The 18,952-nt window shown below is 51.4% G+C and overlaps 2 protein-coding genes across 3 annotated transcripts in view; one reads left to right on the top strand and one right to left on the bottom strand.

Annotated features, from left to right (window-relative positions):
• Positions 1–3,759: 3,759 nt before the first annotated feature.
• MAP1LC3A (microtubule associated protein 1 light chain 3 alpha) lies at positions 3,760–5,178 on the top strand. Its single transcript, XM_034640152.1, has 5 exons — positions 3,760–3,942; positions 4,169–4,224; positions 4,301–4,407; positions 4,680–4,848; positions 5,014–5,178. The coding sequence occupies exons 1-4, from the start codon at positions 3,903–3,905 to the stop codon at positions 4,840–4,842; spliced, it is 366 nt and encodes a 121-aa protein (XP_034496043.1). The 5' UTR covers positions 3,760–3,902; the 3' UTR covers positions 4,843–4,848; positions 5,014–5,178.
• Positions 5,179–5,379: 201 nt separating this feature from the next.
• The window catches only part of PIGU (phosphatidylinositol glycan anchor biosynthesis class U), an 89,570-nt gene continuing 75,997 nt past the window's right edge, over positions 5,380–18,952 (bottom strand). For both annotated transcript variants that reach the window (XM_002916396.4, XM_011221241.3), the window contains 2 exons: positions 18,450–18,592; positions 5,380–5,795 (listed from right to left, as the gene is read on the bottom strand). In XM_002916396.4, the coding sequence (XP_002916442.1) occupies positions 5,682–5,795; positions 18,450–18,592 (257 nt within the window). In that variant the 3' untranslated portion in view covers positions 5,380–5,681. The remainder of the gene's footprint in view (positions 5,796–18,449; positions 18,593–18,952) is intronic.

Raw genomic sequence — 18,952 nt, 5'->3', positions numbered from 1 at the left:
TCTGACCACAGGGTCCTGTAACTTTGTGAGATTTGTCCATTTTAATGCAGCTTTAGATCAAGAGTCAGTGAACTAAGGCCTCAGGCCAGATCCGTCTATTTTAGCAAATAAAGTTTTACTGGGATACAACCATGCCCATTCGGGCCCCAAGGTTGCTTCCACACTCCAACAGAATTGAATAGTTGCTGGGGATCAAGTGGCCTGCAAAGCCAAACATTTATCGTCTGGCCTTTTCGAGGGAAATTTTGCTGACCCCCTCTCTCACAGTGTGTTGCTCTGTTAAAGGAATACCCAAGATATTCAGTAGGACATTTGGGTGGTCCCAGTTTTTTTGCTATTATGGAAATGCTCCAATAAACATACTTAACTGTGTTCCCTTGAGCTCATAAGGTACACAGCAGGTGGCATTCCTGGTCTGTAGGATATCGGATATCGGCATCTTCAGTTTCTGTAGATGGTGGCAGATTGTAGAGTGGCTGAAAAGATTTACACTCGCATCAGCAGTGTGGAGAGTTCCTGTTTCCCCATCTTTCTCTAAAACGTAGTATGGTATTAGTTCATATTAGTTAGTAGTCCTCTATTGGTCGTGGATTCCTCTGCCCCTTCCGGCTGATAGTTATGCTTCTCCTTTCTTTTTCTTGGCCTGGTGCTCTGGCTGGGACCGTGATACAGTGTCGCATTGTGTTCAATGACAAAATTCAAAATTTTGTTCCTGGCTTTAAAGGGAATAATGCTTAACTTTTTACCATCTAGTATGGTGTTTTACCATTAACTATGATGTCTGTTGCAGGGTTTTTTGTTGAGGGGGAGAACTCACCTAGAAAACCATCTGGATTAGTTTTTTTGAGGTATATGGCTACTCATTTTGCATATTTCTTTTTAAATTAGTATTGGCAAATTATTCTTTTCTAGAAAATTGCCCATTTCATCTAAGTTTTAAATTGACTGGCATAAAGTTTATAACATTCTTATTTTTATCATTTTTGCTAGAAACGATAGTTATGTCCCTTTTGCACATTAATGTTCATTTTATTGGTCTCTTCAAAGGCCCCCCACTTTGTTTTGTGGTCCATCCGTGTTTTCGTTCTCTATTTCATCAATTTCTGTTCTGCATCATTATCTTCTTTCCACTTTGGGTTGACACTGTTCCTCCTTTTTAAAATTCTTTAGGAGCACCTGGGTGGCTCAGTCAGTTAAGCATCTGATTGTGATCTCAGGGTCATGAGATCAGCCTGCATCAGGCTCTGTGCTCAGCGGGGAGTCTGCTGGAGATTCTTTCTCCCCCTCTGCCCCTACACCCTACACTCTCTCAAATAAATCTTTTTTGGTTTATTTATTTATTTGAGAGAGTGTATGCACACAAGCAGGGGGAGGGACAGAGGAAGGGAGAGAGAAGGCGGGGGGCGGGGGGGGGTGGGAGAACCCCCAACATGGGGCTCAGTCCCTGGACCCTGAGATCATGACCTGAGCCGAAAACCGTGAGTCAGCTGCTCAACCAAATGAGCCACCCAGGTGGCAACTAATGAATCATCTAGCTTTAACATCGGAAGCCGGGGATGTACTGTATGGTGACTAACATAATATAATAAAAAATCATTAAAAAAAATAAGGCTATAAATCATCTAAATGTTGCTTTAGTTGCCTTCCCCCTACCATGAGTTTTTATATATGTTCTTCATTTTTTGATCTAGTTTTCATTTCTATAGAATTTCATCTTTGAGTAAAAAGCTTTTTAGATGTTTAAAGGTCCAAACATTTGGAGTTTACTTGGCTCCGGTCTGTGATCACAGAAATATGTGCTGTATGAAATGGACAGACTATTTGATACCTTTGAGATTCATCTTGGAGCCATTTTTTAGATCATGTTTTTGTAAATGTTTCTTGTGTACTTGAAAGTAACAATATTGGGTTCAGGGTTCTATCAGGGTTCGTTTATTAATATCTTCTATATCCTTTTTTTGGCTGCTGGGTCTATCAGTTACTGAAAGAGGTCTCAAATCTCTCACTGTGATGGAACATCTGGTAATTTCTCCTTGTATTTATCACTTTTGTTTTATACATTTTGAGCCTTTTAAACCTCTAACTTGTATGTTTTACAAGAACTGTTATGTCTTCCTAAAAGTTGTACTTTTCATCATTTTGTGGTCTCCTCTTTATCTCTAATAATGTCTTCTGTCTTAAAGCCTATTTTTTCTTTTTTTTTTTTTTAAAGATTTTATTTATTTGACAGAGATAGAGACAGCCAGCGAGAGAGGGAACACAAGCAGGGGGAGTGGGAGAGGAAGAAGCAGGCTCATAGCAGAGGAGCCTGATGTGGGGCTCGAACCCATAACGCTGGGATCACGCCCTGAGCCGAAGGCAGACGCCCAACCGCCGTGCCACCCAGGCGCCCCAAAAGCCTATTTTTTCTGATTTTTGCTGTCGATACACCTTCTGGTTAGCTCTTCTCTAGTAAACCTTCCCCATCGTTTTACCCTAGGTGCACTTACATTTTAAGTGTCCTCTTGTAAACATCACGTAGGGCTGCATTTTATTTTTCTTGGCCAGTCTGATCATTTGTTTTAATAGGTGAGTGTAAAACCTTTTTTTTACCTCTGGTTTGGTATCCTATACCATTCTTTTTACTACTTTTTTCTCCTTTTCTGCTTTGGCAGTGACATTTTCCATTCTTTTAGTGATGAAATACACGCTTGGATTTACAAAGCTGGACAATTATCAGTATCTTCATCCTGCTCCCCTTAAATCAGTCAGGCGTCTTAGAGCACTTGCACCGATTACCCTCTTCAGTCTCACATGTTGCTGCGTCCTCTACTCCTCATCTTGTACCCCACAAATTGATCCTCATTGCTCATGTTCCGCTTTCTAGATCTGCTTACATGTTTACCAGTTGCACACTATTTTCCTATCTTCCCTTTAGAGTTCTGCAAATTCAGTACAAAGTGCCAAGATGTTACTTTTATTTATCCTGCTCTGGATTTTATGTGAGGATCCTGGTCTTTAATCAAGTTTGGAAGCTCTTCTTCAGGAACTGCCTCTCCCACTTTTTTTCTCTCCTGGAATTCTGATTGGACCTGTAACTTGTCTCACTTCACAAACCTGTCCCCTCCCCTTTTCCATTGTCCATCACCTAGTTTCTCTAGTGAGTTGCTTCTGATCTCTCCTCCAGGTCAGTGACTTATCTTCTGCTGTGTCTAATCTACTTTCTTGTCTCATCCTTTGAGACCTGAATTTTAATGGTTTTTCTAATTCCAGAAATTCCTTTTAAAACCTGTGTTCCTTTTTAGCGTCTTGTTCTTTCATGTTTTAATCCCCCCACCCTAGCTTCCCGCCCCCCACCCTGCTCTAACCATGAGCTCCACGAAGGTGAGGAGGTCTTAGGTTGTTCACTGTCGTCAATCCCAGTGCCTCGGACCATCGCTGGAACCGAACAGACTCCGTGTGCTGTGGGATGACTTAGCACCAGCGGGAACAGAAAGATGCTGAGCTCCCGCTGCGGGAGCCGCGAGTCAGCCGGCCCAACTGCCCGCAGGCCTGGCAGTCTCTCAGCCCCGGCCTCGGGGAGAGGGGACGGCAGCCCATGACGTCACAGGACTGTGACGCGCCACGGGAGCCCCGCCCCTTCGCGGCGCTGGCCCGGAGTCCAGCTCTCTGCGCTGTGACGTCACGGGTCCGGGCGGGCGGGGTTTTGCGTCGGCCCAATGGGAGCAGCGCGCCGGCCTCCCCTTTAAGGAATGTTGTGACCTGACGTCACCCGGGTGAGTTACCTCCCCGAGCCACCGCCGCCAGGCTCAGCTCGAGCCCCGGAGCCCTTGAGCGCGAGGCGCGGAGCCCCCGAACCTCAGACAGAGCCCCCAGCCGCGCGCCCCGGAGCCCCGGCCTGCGCGCCCCGCCGGGCCCGCGCGATGCCCTCGGACCGGCCTTTCAAGCAGCGGCGGACCTTCGGTGAGGCCCGGCGGGCGGTCAGCGGGCGCGGAGTGGGGGTGCCGCGACTGACCCTGACTGCCGCAGGCGACGTCAGCCCCGTGACGTCAGACTCGGGCTGGACCCCCGGGCGGGGAGGCAGGTTCAGGCCTGGGCCGGGGCCTCGCCTCCGAGCCCCGCGGGTGCCAGGCCCTGCGGCCTGACGGCCCTGGGGGCGGGGGCTCGGGGNCCCGCCCGCTGTCCGCAGCCGACCGCTGTAAGGAGGTGCAGCAGATCCGCGACCAGCACCCCAGCAAGATCCCGGTGAGTCCCGCCGCCCCCTCCCATCCCCAGGGCTCCAGGCCCCGCCCGGCTCACGCATCCCCCGCCCCACCCCTAGGTGATCATAGAGCGCTACAAGGGTGAGAAGCAGCTGCCGGTCCTGGACAAGACCAAGTTCCTGGTCCCAGACCATGTCAACATGAGCGAGTTGGTCAAGATTATCCGGTGTGTGGGCAGCAGCAGAGGGGGCTTGGGTCCTTTTGGGGAGGGCGGGGCCCTTGCCAGCCAAGCCTTGAATCCCTGTTCTGGGGGAGGTTGGGAAAGGTCAAGGTCAGGACTGGGGTCAGTGTCAGGTCAGAGGTGAGGGCTTCTAGAAGGGTCTGGGATGGGTGTGAAGCCCCCCCAGAATCCTTTTGGGGAGAGGTGGAGGGGTCAGGGCTCCACCCACCCAGGAGCCAGGCCCCCTCACAGTCGGCTTGCTCTTCTGCCCACCCCAGGCGCCGCCTGCAGCTGAACCCCACGCAGGCCTTCTTCCTGCTGGTGAACCAGCACAGCATGGTGAGCGTGTCCACACCCATTGCGGACATCTATGAGCAGGAGAAGGACGACGATGGCTTCCTCTACATGGTCTACGCCTCCCAGGAAACCTTCGGCTTCTGAACCCCAGTAGGGGGGGGTTGGCCTGGGAGTGCGGNTTACTCAGCCCCTGGGTGGATCCTGGGCCAGTTATTGTTGGGGTTGCCCCCCTGGGTGCTGGCTGGGATGGGGGAGGGGGGAGGGGAGGGAACAGCCCCCAGCACCCCTGCTCGTGTGATTTGTCTTTTTTTTTAGGCCCCTGCCCATCTGCCCCTCCCTCACCTGAGACACTGCCCCCACCCCTGCCTGGACCTGCCCACCCCTGAAGGACTGGCCCCTGGCTCACCTGGTCTTGACATGGTGTATGGATCTGTGGTCATTGTCCCTCTGCAGAATAAAGATTGCTCAGGCCTGCCTGGCCCTTTGCCTCCAGCTGTTTGGGGCATGGGGAGGGCTGCCGGTGGGGCTGTCTCATGCCAGTCTGTCTCAGCTCGCCAGGGAACAGACTTGTGTGCTGTGGACTTGGGGCTCATTCTGGAAACCCACACCAGTGTGTAGTATACCGGGGTGGTGTTAGAGGCCAAGCCCACCCTTTCCAGTTCAGTGTGGGCCCAGGATAGATTTCCTCATAACAAAAAACATTTATTAAGTAGCCACAACTTAACAAATCCTGCTCCCCTGCTTCTTCCCCTATCCAGCATCACGGGGAGCTTCCTGGTATGCAGAGCCAAAAAGGGGGGGTCCAAGGGGAAGTGCTCCTGGCTACTCCCCACCATGGTTCCTCTCTGGTGCCAGAGATTCGTAACCCTGGACTCGAACCTCATTTGCCTGAGGACTCTGCTGGCAGCTCTGGCTAGAGGGCTGGGCCCAGCTTCCGGCCCTTCCACCCCCTGAAGTCCGTGCAGCCCTGTGTCCAGCCAGGCCTACTTGAGCACGAGCATGGCCTCTGTGCCGTCCTTGGCCGTCAAGTGGAGGCCGTGTGTGAGGTAGTACTCCCGCCGCAGGAAGGCATAGAAGTAATCCGAGATGAGCAGGATCTGCGCGGAGAGAGAAGGTGTGAGCAGCGCTGAGGGGCTAGGCAGGTGTTGGGGAGACCCTGCAAGGTCTTGCCCTTCGGAAGTTGCCTGTACTGCCCCATCCCACCCCACCCCTGTGGGTTTATGCCCCCCTCCCAGCTCTGGTCTCTGAACACCAGAATGGTACCTGTGCAACCAGAGGCCCCTCCACCTCACCCCTTCGGTGCCCACGGGCTCCTCCGCTGTACAGCTGAGCCCCTGTCAAAGCTGCTTCTCCCACTGGGAGCCCATACCCCCCATCTTCCTTCCAGGTGCTGAGGCCACAGAATCACCTGATACTTCCCCTGCCGGACACAAGGCTGCTAAGTCCTGGTGGTTCGATCCCCCAGACTCTCTCAGATCCACCCATTTCTACTCGTCCTTACAGCTATCACCCTGGACAAAGCCACTGTCCTCTAAACAACAGCAGTCTCCTCTTTGGGCTCCCTGGTCCCAAACCACCCACCCCCTACAACCTTCCTCCCTGCCCAGTCTATTCTCCCTAGCAGCCAGAGCTTGCTTTTCAGAACAGATCTGGTCCCGTTACTTCCCCGCTGGAAGGTCCTCTAGGGCTCTTAGAGTGAAGATCAAACTCCTTTGGGGCCTGAGGCTTTGCGCCTGGTCCCTGCCCGTGTGCACGCCTCACCCTCTCTCCCGCTCCAGCCACACTGGCCTCTTTCCTCCTGCTGCAGGATCTCTGCTGTTCCCTCTGCCTGGAATGTTCTCTTCCCTTTCATCCAGTCAACATCTCCTTACCCTTCAGGTCTCAGGAAGGATCACTTCCTTACAGAAGTCCTCCCACACCCCCCAGATTGGGCCTTGGCCCCTTTAACCTCTATTTCATAACACAAATTCATCCAAATTAGTTTTTCTTTCATCTGTGTGACTGCCTGATGACTGTGGCTCCTCCCCTGGACTGGAAAGGGTCCCCAAGGGGTTCTGCCACCCTGGTATCCATGTCCAGCTCAGTCTGCTTTCCCTGTATGGGCCACAGAATCAAAACAGCCCCAGAAGCTCAGGCTACCATCCCCCTCACAGAGGCCCAGAGAGGAAGAAGCACCGTCTTACAATCCCGTTACATGCCAAGACCCCCAGGGCCTGGGGCAGGAGGAGGGCAGAAGGGCTCACAACCCCAGGTCTCAGCCCCGTAGAGGCCTCATAGTCAATCAGCCCCAACCAGCTGTTGGCACAGATGAGAAGATGGAAGCCCAGAGCAGGGGAGCACCTGGCAAGGGTCTACAGAGCAGGTCAGAGGTTGAGCTGAGTCTGGGATCTTGGCCTCTGCCTCCCCTGCTCCCCCGAGACCCCTGTCCTGGGCAGCCTCTTACCCTGGCCAGAAAGAACATGGACGGGCCTGAAGGAAGAGCTGAGGACCAACACCAGGGCTGCCTTAGGACAAGGTCTTGCCACTTTATCAGAGGAGCCCATCTGGAAGGCTGATGGTCTCCATCTTACAGATGAGAAAACTGAGGCACAAAGGGTTCAATAGTTGGCCTAAGGCTACACTAGGAGAGCTGTCCTAGTGGCCATGACCCCGCAAGGTGACGCACCTGGGGCCCAGTCTGTCACAGGACAGAGAACTTGCATCTGAGGATATGAGTGGAGCAGACAGCCCCGGGGGCCCCAGAGGCCTTGCCCCACAGCCACCTGTGGGGGGCAGTTACCACAGCAAAGGCTGACCGCACATCCTGCAGCCCCTTTCTCACCCAGGCCCAAGGTGCCCGGTCTGGGGATGGAGAGCCTGGAGCTGTGGCTGAGCAGGTGGGGGCTGACTCTCAAAACCAGGTCTGATGAGGGTCAAATACAAAATCACAATTCACAATGAAACAAAATAAACCAATGCCAGTGACACACACCATCAGCTACACAAGGATTAGAAAGTCAAAATACTAGGTATCAGGTTGAACCATATGAAATGGCCATTTTTGCAGATCAAAAATGGTTGAATACTGGAAATTTCATACAGTTCAATCTAATATAAAACAAAAATAAATCAAGAAATACAAATAGTGGGGCGCCTGGGTGGCACAGCGGTTAAATGTCTGCCTTCAGCTCAGGGCGTGATCCCGGCATTATGGGTTCGAGCCCCACATCAGGCTCCTCTGCTATGAGCCTGCTTCTTCCTCTCCCACTCCCCTGCTTGTGTTCCTTCTCTCACTGGCTGTCTCTATCTCTGTCGAATAAATAAATAAAATCTTAAAAAAAAAAAAATACAAATAGTAGAGTACGCATGGTATTTAAAAGAACCAGAACAAATAACTCTAAGGCCTTAGGGAGCTATTCTTTTTCCTTACAATCCTTAACAATGTAAATTATGTATATGTATTACATTGATTAAAATAGCAATTAAAAAAACAGCCAATAAATGACTGAATAAATAAATTAGGGAGAACTCCTTTTGGAATCCTTACAGAATAATTCCAAATAATATATGTGGACATTCCCTCTTGCAGGAGGTGGAGCTTAATTCTTGCCTGTGACCCCAACCTTTGCCTGAGGGTGGGCCAGACGCAGTAACTCGCTTCCAAAGAACAGTGCAGGGAAAGAGAAAACAGTAATTCTTTTTGTTTGTTTGTTTGTTTGTTTTTAAGATTTTATTTATTTATTTGACAGAGATAGAGACAGCCAGCAAGAGAGGGAACACAAGCAGGGGGAGTGGGAGAGGAAGAAGCAGGCTCATAGCAGAAGAGCCTGATGTGGGGCTCGATCTCACAACGCCGGGATCATGCCCTGAGCCGAAGGCAGACGCTTTAACCACTGTGCCACCCAGGCGCCCCCAGAAAACAGTAATCCTACACTGGAGAAACCCTGCAGACACTTTCTTGAACAAATGATGAAGGGAAACATCAGTACGAGATCAGGGGGCCAGCATGTACAAGCTGAGCATTCCAAAAATCCAAACCCCGGTCTTACGAGAAAAACACCAGACAAACCCAAAGTGGGGACACTCTACAGGCAAACCCAAAGTGGGGACACTCTACAAGATACCTGGCCAGTGCTCCTCAAGACTGTCCAGTCATCAAACATAGGACAGAGTGAGAAACTGGACAGAGGACATGGGAGAGACAGGACACTTTAATGTGGTTCCCTGGCTTGGATCCTGGGTGTGGGGCATATGGAAACTTCCTGTATCTAAAGTTATTCTGGGGGTGCCTGGGTGGCACAGCGGTTAAGCGTCTGCCTTCGGCTCAGGGTGTGATCCTGGCGTTGTGGGATCGAGCCCCACATCAGGCTCCTCTGCTATGAGCCTGCTTCTTCCTCTCCCACTCCCCCTGCTTGTGTTCCCTCTCTCGCTGGCTGTCTCTATCTCTGTCAAATAAATAAATAAAATCTTTTAAAAAAAATAAAGTTATTCTGTAATTTAAAAGTTTATTTAAGGGGCACCTGGGTGGCTCAGTCAGTTAAGCATCTGCCTTCAGCCCAAGTCATGATCCTGGGGTTGTGGGATTGAGCCCTGTGTCAGGCTTCCTGCTCATTAGAGAGTCTGCTTCTCCCTCTCCCTCTGCCCCCCTACCTCGCCAGCTTGTGTTCTCTCAAAATCTTTGAAAAAAAAAAGTTTGTTTAAAAAAAGCAGTGTACCGGGATGCCTAAAGGCTCAGTCGGTTAAACATCTAACTCTGATACCAGCTCAGGTCTTGATCTCAGGGTTGTGAGTTCAAGCCCTGCACTGGGCTCCACACTGGGTGTGGAGCTTAAAAAAAAAGAAAATTAAGCAACGTACTACTGTCATTTGCAACAATATAAATGAACCTCACAAAATATGTTGCTGAAAGGCAGCTTTGGAAAATGTACATGTTAAGAGTTGTGTTTTTCATTGTATGTAAATTTCACATAAGAAAAATGTAAGTAAGTACTGAACTCGGTTAATGATATATGTGCTGAGATATTTAGTAGGAAATGTAGTGATGTCCGTACTTCACTTTGAAATATATTTTAAAAATAAGATGGATTGAGGAATGGATAATTTGTGATCACAGAAGTATATAAAATGTTAATGGTAGAGTCTAGGTGGCAGGTATGTGGGTGTTCAATGTTTAGTCAGTCTTTCGAGTTTGCTGTGTCTGAAAATTTTCATGATGAAGTGTCAGGGGAGGGTAGCATGGAGAAAGAGCCCCGTGTGCTGGCTTGGTCTGTGTGGAACCAAAGTCACTAGTCCCGACTGGGTGCCCTGCCCCCACAGGGAAGGCATCTTGTGGAAACCAGGCTGGCCGAGACAACCTCTTCTGACCTTGAGGCTTTCCATTTGGGCTAAGGAGAAGGGATTTCCCAGAGGCCCTGGGGTTCAGGCAACACAGGAGCTATAGACCCAGAGCCCCTCTGCCCAGTCTGGGCAGTGGGAGTTGGGTGAGGGGCAGTAGAAATAGCACGGACGAATTAATGGCTGTGCGACCCTATGTAAGTCACTTTCCCTACCTTAAGCTGCATTTTCCACATCTGTAAAGTGAGTGATAAACTAGTTTACCCACAGTAGTGGCTCCTAGTTCTTGCTCTGTTCCTCTTTGTTTTCAAAGACCTGAAGAGCAGCCCATTCTTTTTTTTTTTTTAACACGCTCCACCACAGGCTGGGAAAATGGAGAGAAAGGGAAACCGACAAGTTCTGGGTGCTGCCCGGGGCCAGGCCCTTTAACAAAAAAGCATCAGGAGGGGGATAAGGGGCAGGCAGAATGGATGAAGGGGAGTGGGGGTCCAGGCTTCCCATTATGAACAGGTCACGGAGATGAAGGGTACAGCACAGGGGGCACAGTCTGTGCGACTGTCGCAGCACTGCGTGGGGACAGATGGCAGCTACCCTGGTGGTCAGCACAGCACAACAGAGCTGTCGAATCACTAAGTTGTACACCCCAAACCAATGTAACATTGTGTGTCAACTACACCTCAGTTTAAAAAAAAAAAAGCATATCATTGACTTTTCAAAACATTCTGGGCTAGGGTTTATAAGCCCCACTTACAGATGAGCAAACTCCAAGGTCAAGGGTCTTGCCCAGGGTCACATGCGGGTAAGGCAAGCTTTAGGCTGCAATGCTAGTCCTGCCTGAGGCCCGAACCTTAGTTCTTCTCCATTGCCCCCATTGCCTCTCTAAGGATTCTGGGAGGGGGTGAAAGGACTGCACCCCCACATATGGGTCCTGTTATGGTCCCATGCTAACCCATGGTCTACACTGAGACCCCTTTTGAGGCTGCATTACCAGGTCCCAGCCCTGTCACTTAACCTAGAAGACTGAGGGTTTTTTGGAAAAAGGCAAAAAAAGTATCCGAGACCTTGGAGCCAGCGAAGGCTGTTAATTCAGTGTGTCCAGGAGCTGGGGCGCTCAGAAAAGCAACCTCAGCTGACACTGGCCCCTGGGCTGCAGCAGCTTCCCAGAGAGGCAGGTGCTGTCACCGCAGGCATGGCTTGGGCTGGAGATGCTGACCCCTGACGGCCAACCTGCCCTTGGGGGAGCTCACGAGGTCGTCACCACAGGCAATCGAAGCACAGCACCTCTGCCCGCACTGCCTCACACCTCGGAATATGGGAGCAGAAGGGGCTGATGGTCCACTTGTGGGGCTCGATGGGCTTTGGTGTGACCCAGCTCAGGCCTGAATGGACACGTGTGGGAGGTGATGGAGAAACAGAGCTCCACCCTCTAGCTCTAAAGACGCAAACAATGGGAAAATCACTGGACCCCCGTCTCGGGGTCTGGAAGGTCACAACATAAGACGAAAATCGGGATGATGGTAATTGTCATATAGGTGGCACTTTTCAATTCACAAAAGCTTTCCCCACCCAACTCCTTACCGAGTCCTCACAGCCATCCTTCTAGGCAGAGGAAACAGAAGCTGCTATCACCTCTCGCCAGGTTTCAACAGCTCCAGATTCCGGCTCACACCCTTCACCTCTTCCCCTCCCGGTACGATGAGGTTTTCCAAGCAGCAATGGGATCACGGTCATCCTTAGCCAAAGCCCATGGGCTCAGCCCGGTCCTCAGCATGACAGGGCTCACGCTGTCCAGCGATGCACGCCAAGCCCACGGGACAGCCTTCCGCACCCGCTCGCTCCCGTTCTCCTCCCCACAGGTCTCACCACAGAGAGCCCAGTTAGCTCCTACCCGCCCCCAGGCACCCATGTACAGGCTGCCTCCCCACAGAAGCTTCCTTACCCACTGTGACTCTGAGCTCCCCAGCTTTTTAACCCCATTCACAGCACCACCGGGCCGCCTTGGCCCTGCCTGGCTCCTTTTCTTTCTCTCCCTCAGACCATGGGCTCCTACGAAGCAGGGCTGGGTCTCACTCACTGTTAGCAGAGTGCCTGGCACACAGCAAGTGCCCAATATATACAAATAAATTAATTAGGCCCAAGGAGTTATGAGACTTGCCTAGGCCAGCGAGCCAGGACAGATGGGGCTGGGAGTCACTGCAGAGGCCGGGCCTCCAAACCCAGGCTTTCTGCTGGCCTTGCCTCCCTATATTTAGCTCAGGCTTTTCCTGTCACTCTGGTTGTAGGCGGGGAAGGGCCTCGGAGAACCACACTTGGGATGCTGAGCGCCGAGCTAGAAGTTGGAGGATAGGAGGGACAAAGGAATGAACGAAGACCTGGCAAAAGGCCACCAGTGCAAAAGGCAAAAAAGCAGGCAGCTGGACGAGGACAAGGGCTACAGCCTGGGCCACAGGCACCTCCTGCCAGAAGGAACACCTCTTCCCACGTGCAGACTCAGGATCTTGCAGCCAGGACCACACAGACCCACGGAATGAAATCTGAAATGGGCCCTGGCTGTCCACAAATGGGGGCTACACACCACCCCACCACTGATGATCTGCCCCACATGTCCCCAAATATTCACCTCCTCACAGGCCCATTCCCCGGAACGACACACCAGACCCACTAGAAGGTAATCCCAGGAGACAGGACCGTGCTTTCATGTGTGGAGTAGATAAGCAAGTCCTGAGCAGGACCCAACAAGAGGGCTGGCACCCAGACCCCAGGGCTCCAGGCCTCCCTGGAGACCGAGAGCAGAAAGGCCACAGCAAGGCCAGCCTTGGATCTACAGGGTCTGCACTATGAAGAGAAGGGATAGGAGCTGGCATCTCAACGGTGGGAGGCAGCAGCTCATGGAATGTTCCAGACACAGCTGGGACACTGTTTTGGACAGTGGGGAATCTATTTTCAACACGGACATAGAATAGGAGTGGGGCTCCCAAGGACAGCCACAGGGGAAGACAGGAAGGGGGCTCTGGCTCTGACCCCCTAGGAATCCAAGGGCTTGCCACAGGCCCAGCTCTGTCCTAAACAGATGCTAGCACTGGGAGGTTAGGGTACACAGGATTATATGAGATCACTGGTCATAAAAATGTGGTTTTAGATCCCAGCTCATTCCACTTACTCATCAATGAACAGTCACTGAATGTTCTTGGTGCTGGGGATATGGTCGTGAGCAAGATAGACCAGGGCTGCCCTCAGGGAGCCCCCAGTCTAGCAAGGGGGCATGAGAAACAAAAGCATGAGTAAACACCCCCCTCAGAGCCTGGGGACTTCCAAGCCTCCGCTTCCTCACTGGTACCAGGCGAGGAGAGTACTAGTGCCTCCTTCAAAGGGCTGTCACAAGGACTAAGTGAATTCCTTATGATGGAAACAAAGGAAAACAGCTTATGGGGCCCCCAGGAGGGGAGCAGCTGTGTCAACTGTGGTGAGGGGCTTCCTTCCTACACAAACAGGGAAAGATCGCCAAGATGTTTTATTAAAAGGAAAAAAGTTGTATTTTCATCATGATGCCAATAATAACACACACATAAATAGAACCCTTCTCCAGGAGCACACAAGGACACGTGGACACCGAGGAAGCGTTCAGAAGGCCACATAAGCACATGATCCAGAAGATTAAAGGGATCATATGGGCCCAGCCCCTAGTAGGCACTCTTGAAACATGAGCCACTATTAATTATAATTTTAGGAAGAGATTTCCTCATGTTCCCTGTTTTTAAGATGAATGGGGGTGAGTGGGATGTTTTATCTTACTCTTTAAAAAAAGCTAAATTTAGATACATGACTTTTTTTGTTTGTTTAAGTAGGCTCCACACCCAGCATGAAGCCCCACGCAGGGCTTGAACTCACCACCCTGAGATCAAGACCTGAGCTGACACCAGGAGTCGGATGCTTAACCAACTGAGCCACCCAGGTGCCCCTCAACATATTACTTTTGGTTTATATGTAATCCTTGATGACTGTTTTTCATTCTGCGGGAGAAAAGAGTTTTTTTTTTTAAAAAAAAAGGAAGAAGTTTGTTCACCTTCCTTCTGTTCATCAGTCTGAATGTTTCCCTGGGGATTTGCTCTGGATCCCCGAAGAGCAAGTCACCAGTGCTACTTCTCATATCAACATATGAATAATGACAACAGGACCCACACATGCCCAATCCTCTCAACACCCACTGAGGCTGGGTTATCAAGCCTGGTTTTAAGAAAACTGCAACCCAGAGAAGTCACTTGGGGAAGGTCACACAGTGAGGAAGTAAAAAAGGACCTCAATCAACCAATCTCAATCCCTCCTTCTCCCCAGCCTTTCTTGTGAGCACATGCACGCGCTCACACACGCACCAGCTCACACACACACACCCCTCCTTGGATGTTTTACTGTTGTCATTTCCTGGTTACTGACTGGGAGGCACAATTATAATTAACAAATGATCCACACCACAAGCTGCAAACTACTTAATGGCCCCAGGGGAAAGGATGGAGCCTCAGTCACTAGTTTACCTGCTGGTAGAACTAAGAATTTATCAACAGTTTGTCACATAACAGAGTGTGGCACTGACCGACTCAAACAGAGCAGGACTTAAAATCTGTGGGTCAAGATGTTCTCCACATTCAGTTCCGCACCGACCAGCGACAGACCGGGCTCTGGATGCCAGCTGCAAATCCATGCTCATCTGGTTCCCAGGACAGCTCTGGTCAGTCTTGCCCAGGGAGGGGAGACGGAGGACCAGGGGGCTTTAAGGTATAGTCCCAGCTAGAAGAGCTGAGAAAAGCCATCCATGGGACTGAAGACATGTCCCCAAATGCCATGCATCTCAAAGGAAGCACTGAGTGTAGGTCAGATGGAAGCAGGGGCTGGCTTGATCAGTGGAGGACAGGTGGGGGCTTCCCCAGCTACAGAGATCAGGTTCTGGCAGAAGCTGGAGAGGGGTTAGGGACAGAGCTGCTACCCACTAACCTCAGCCGGTGGGGGCCATGTGGCCCCCCACCTGCCCACCTCCCAGACCTCTTATTCTCCATGTCTGAAAGGCCCAGCTGCTACTCCTTGCTCCCCAGGGCTCTCCCGGACCACTCACAACAGGAAAGGTGATTCTGTTCCCACTAGTTAGATTCCTCCAGTGGTTACTCTGCACACTGGGCCCCTAACCAAGCTATGCTCTCCCTGGCCATCTCCCTGGCCATTCATTCATTCAGCAACCGTTTGCTAAACAACTGCTCTATGCCAAGCACAAAGCCGGTAGCTGGGGTCCTGCAGTGGGAAGGACAGACCGAGCTCTGCTCGCACGAAGCACACAGGCGAGTGGGGGAGGCAGAGAGAGAAACAATAATATAAACTTACAAACCGGGTGAGTGTTAGGAAGGAAACAGGCGGGCTAAGATGGAGACAGTGGAGCAGGGGAACCTCACGGAAGGCCTTTTTAAGGAGGGGACGCTTAATAGTTACTAAAATTCTAGCTGTCTCGTATTTGTGCTCTGTGGCTCCCAACCCCCTGAGGCAGGTGTGTCTAACCCTCCCAGGGGCGCTCTTCTGCCTCAGTCAATGCTCCGGGACAGTGACAGGACTTGAGAGACTGCCTTGGTGAGTAAGTGTCCCCATGTGACATGTCCCTTTAGTGATCTGGCAGCAGCCACCACAGCGCCCAAACACAGCCAGCAGTCCCAGAAAACATCTGACCTGACAAAGTTGTCTGACTCAAGAGTCCAGACCCGAGGTGGCCGAGGACACAGGTGTGTGATGTCTGCACAAACTGCCAGCTGACGGGCACTTGGGCCAGAGCTGGGAGGCCTGGAGGTTGGTATGACCTGTCTGAAGGGCAACGTGGCAGTATCTGTCAAAATGCACAAGGCACATGTCCTCTGACCCAGTAAATCTCACCACCTGGAGTCCGTCCTGAGAAAACCCTGGCATGTGTGTATGAGCTTATGTGGAGGGAAGCCCAGGGCTCTTCCATTTATAGCAGAACAACCAGAAATAGCCTCGATGTCCATCAGCAGAGGCCTACCTAGTCAAATCAATCAAGGTCCTCCTGCCCACGGCCTCTTGCAACCAGTGTCAAGAGGAGGTCATCAGGTGAAACACTGCAAGTCCGAGAGTAGTGGCCAGAGTAGGAGGCCATATCTTCGTACACACGGACAAGCTCGGCACGCGTGCATGCGTACTGACAGCGGTCGTAAACGCACAGACAACATCTGCAAAGGCACCCCACACCAATCCCAATCATGACGTCTGCCCTGGGGTGGGAAGAGACAGGGACCCTGGTGGCCCTATCTCATTCCATATGCTTCTATTTTGTTTGATTTCTTTTCCCAGCAATAATGAATGCATGTATTACTCATCTGATTAAAAGTAAATTTTAAAAAGAGATTAAAACTTAAAGGTAAAAAGACAACGCCAAGGGCTCAGCCTGGTTTTTCCCCCACAGCTCAGCCACTAACTAGCACGCTCCATCTAGCTGGCGTTTCGTTCCCACCCCTAGCCCCGTTCTCCACCAGTCCAGTCTCTCCTGCCTTCGACAGCCCCTGAGCACTTGCGAGCATCTCCCCTACCACTGATGGACACCCTTCCCTCACAAAGCCACAGGGGAAAAAGCTGTTATCTGCCAAGTTCCATGAAGACCTCATGATCACTGCCACTGTATTCCTTACCCACCCCTGACACTCATGACCGGACAAGCTGTGGCCTAGTTCACTGGAGCGTTTGCCAAACTCCGCAGAGGCCCAGGGTGGCCCGATGCCCTCACATGCCAGCTATCACTTTCAAAGGATAATTAAAGGGATTACAGCAAGACAGAAGGGCCGGAACAACCTTCTGGATTTCCTCGAGTATTAGGCTGAATCCTGCACATTTCTGTTAACTCGGACACGGGCGGAGCTGAGCATCCAGCATGAATAAACTTGTGTGTGTGACAGAACGGACCCTCCAGCACGGTCCCCCCCCAGGCTACAGAGCCCTCTGTCTCTCTTCCTGCTGTTCGCAAACCAGGATAAATAGCTGGGCTGGACATTAATTGTCCAGAAAGGTCCATGCAGGAAATACCAGACCCATCACTCATTACGAAAGCCCAAACTCCTGCCCTCTTCCTTCCCAGCAGCTAACCTTGGAGGCAAGGCTCTCCCGGGGGACCATTCACTGGCATCATTAGTCTCTCCAGTTCGCCTGGCTTCCCATCCAGTCCATCAAGCACAGGAAAGGCTTGGCTGTGCCAACAGCAATTGAAATGGTAAATGGTAAAACTGATTCTCATCAGACCCCACAAGGAAGATGGAGCTGTCCTAAGGGAACTTCAGAGAAGTCTGCTGGACCACCCGCCGCAGAATCTCCGGGAAAACTTAATTAAAAACACAAATTCCTGGGGCGCCTGGGTGGCACAGCAGTTACGAGTCTGCCTTCGGCTCAGGGCGTTATCCCGGCATTATGGGATCGAGCCCCACATCAGGCTCCTTCACTATGAGCCTGCTTCTTCGTCTCCCACTCCCCCTGCTTGTGTTCCCTCTCTCGCTGGCTGTCTCTATCTCTGTCGAATAAATAAATAAAATCTTTAAAAAAAAAAAACCCACAAATTCCTGACCCTGTTTTCCATGTCTATTGGCTCAACATTCTTAGGGGTGGGATCAGGGAATCTGGTTTTGTTTGTTTTTTTGGACAAAGCTGTGTAATTGTGACAGTCACAACTTAACTACAGGACTTAAAACATTAACAGGGCATCCACATTCTTAACAACATCCCCTTCGCCCCGATTCTGAGAACCGCTGCTCTGTGGCACCCAGGGAGGGGCTCTCCCTGGGTCGGGGGGATCGGAGCTCCTAGCTGGTAACTCTCATTCTCTGACCCCTACAGCCCCCTCACTCGCTACTCCCAGCCCCATGATTTGTGTTCCGACTTACCCAATAGGTAGACCGAACTAGTTCTCATCTCCCTGCCTTTGCTCCTGCTGTCCCAGTGTGGAAAGTCTCTCCTCCCCCTACCCCTGCTCCCCAAGCAGCCCCCGCCCCACCACTGCACCCACTACAGTGCCACGCAGCCCAGAGCTGTTACAGAAAGAGGGCGGCCTCAGAAATGGAGCCTTCCCTGGATTTGGTTCTTGGCTCCTCCAACCACCTTGGGCAAGAGACAACCTGTGTGAGCGAGCCTTGATTGCTCTTTGTAAAGTAGTGATAACACTATCTCACAGGCTTGCTAGGAGAATTCCCTGGGGCGATGGCTCAGCATGGTGCCGAATAAATGCCCACCGAATTCAGCTTTTCTACTGCTCTCTTCTTTAATCTTCTCTACTGGACCAGGGGCTACTTCAGGGGAAGAACGGTCCGCTCACTCATGTCCAAATGCCTAGTTTGCAGAACCCATGGCCTTTGTCGAATGTCTGAAGCTACAAAATGAACTCCTGTCCCCGTGCAGCCCTTGACTCTTACCTGCCCAACGTTGAAGGTCAGCGTGATGGCATAAAAGAAATTAGAGTTGGCACTTCCTGCATAAATCCAGAGGTGCCACAGGACAGGGAAGAGCAGGGAGCAGACAATAATGATGCAGGCGAGGACAAAGATGTTTCTCAGGACTGCAAAGACAGATGGTGACAGTTAGCCAAATGCTGATTCTTCCTGGCACCCTTTCTTGTGGGGATGGCCCCACAGGACTGAGAGGCCAGGAAGAGCCTGGTGTAGCTCAGAGGCAAAAATCCTCCCCCTCCAGATTCAGAGGCTCCGGGGTGCCAAGAGGCAAGCCTCAGACCCTTGAGTCAATGGCTTCCCATGCCCAAAGCTGATGGGAAGTTCTAGGTTTGGTCTCTGCACCTCCCACTGTGGGCCTGGATGGCTACAGTCGGCAACACTGTGAAGGCCTCTGGGCACCGCAGTGGAGCATTTCAGCAAGACAATGCCCTCTATCCCCCACTCTGGGAGTGTGCAGGGTAATTCCT

This window comes from Ailuropoda melanoleuca, chromosome 13, assembly GCF_002007445.2.
Source record: "Ailuropoda melanoleuca isolate Jingjing chromosome 13, ASM200744v2, whole genome shotgun sequence".
NCBI classification, from domain to species: domain Eukaryota; kingdom Metazoa; phylum Chordata; class Mammalia; order Carnivora; family Ursidae; genus Ailuropoda; species Ailuropoda melanoleuca.
The sequence above is the reverse complement of the archived record's forward strand: the minus strand, read 5'-3'. Positions and strand labels throughout refer to the sequence as shown.

What these genes read in the sequence shown, in the direction of transcription:
- MAP1LC3A (XM_034640152.1), top strand. Translation starts at nt 3,903, where the DNA reads ATGCCCTCGGACCGGCCTTTCAAGCAGCGGCGGACCTTCG. An exon ending in AGCACCCCAGCAAGATCCCG is followed by an intron (nt 4,225 to 4,300) that starts GTGAGTCCCGCC and finishes CCCCACCCCTAG; the next exon opens with GTGATCATAGAGCGCTACAA. An exon ending in GAGTTGGTCAAGATTATCCG is followed by an intron (nt 4,408 to 4,679) that starts GTGTGTGGGCAG and finishes TGCCCACCCCAG; the next exon opens with GCGCCGCCTGCAGCTGAACC.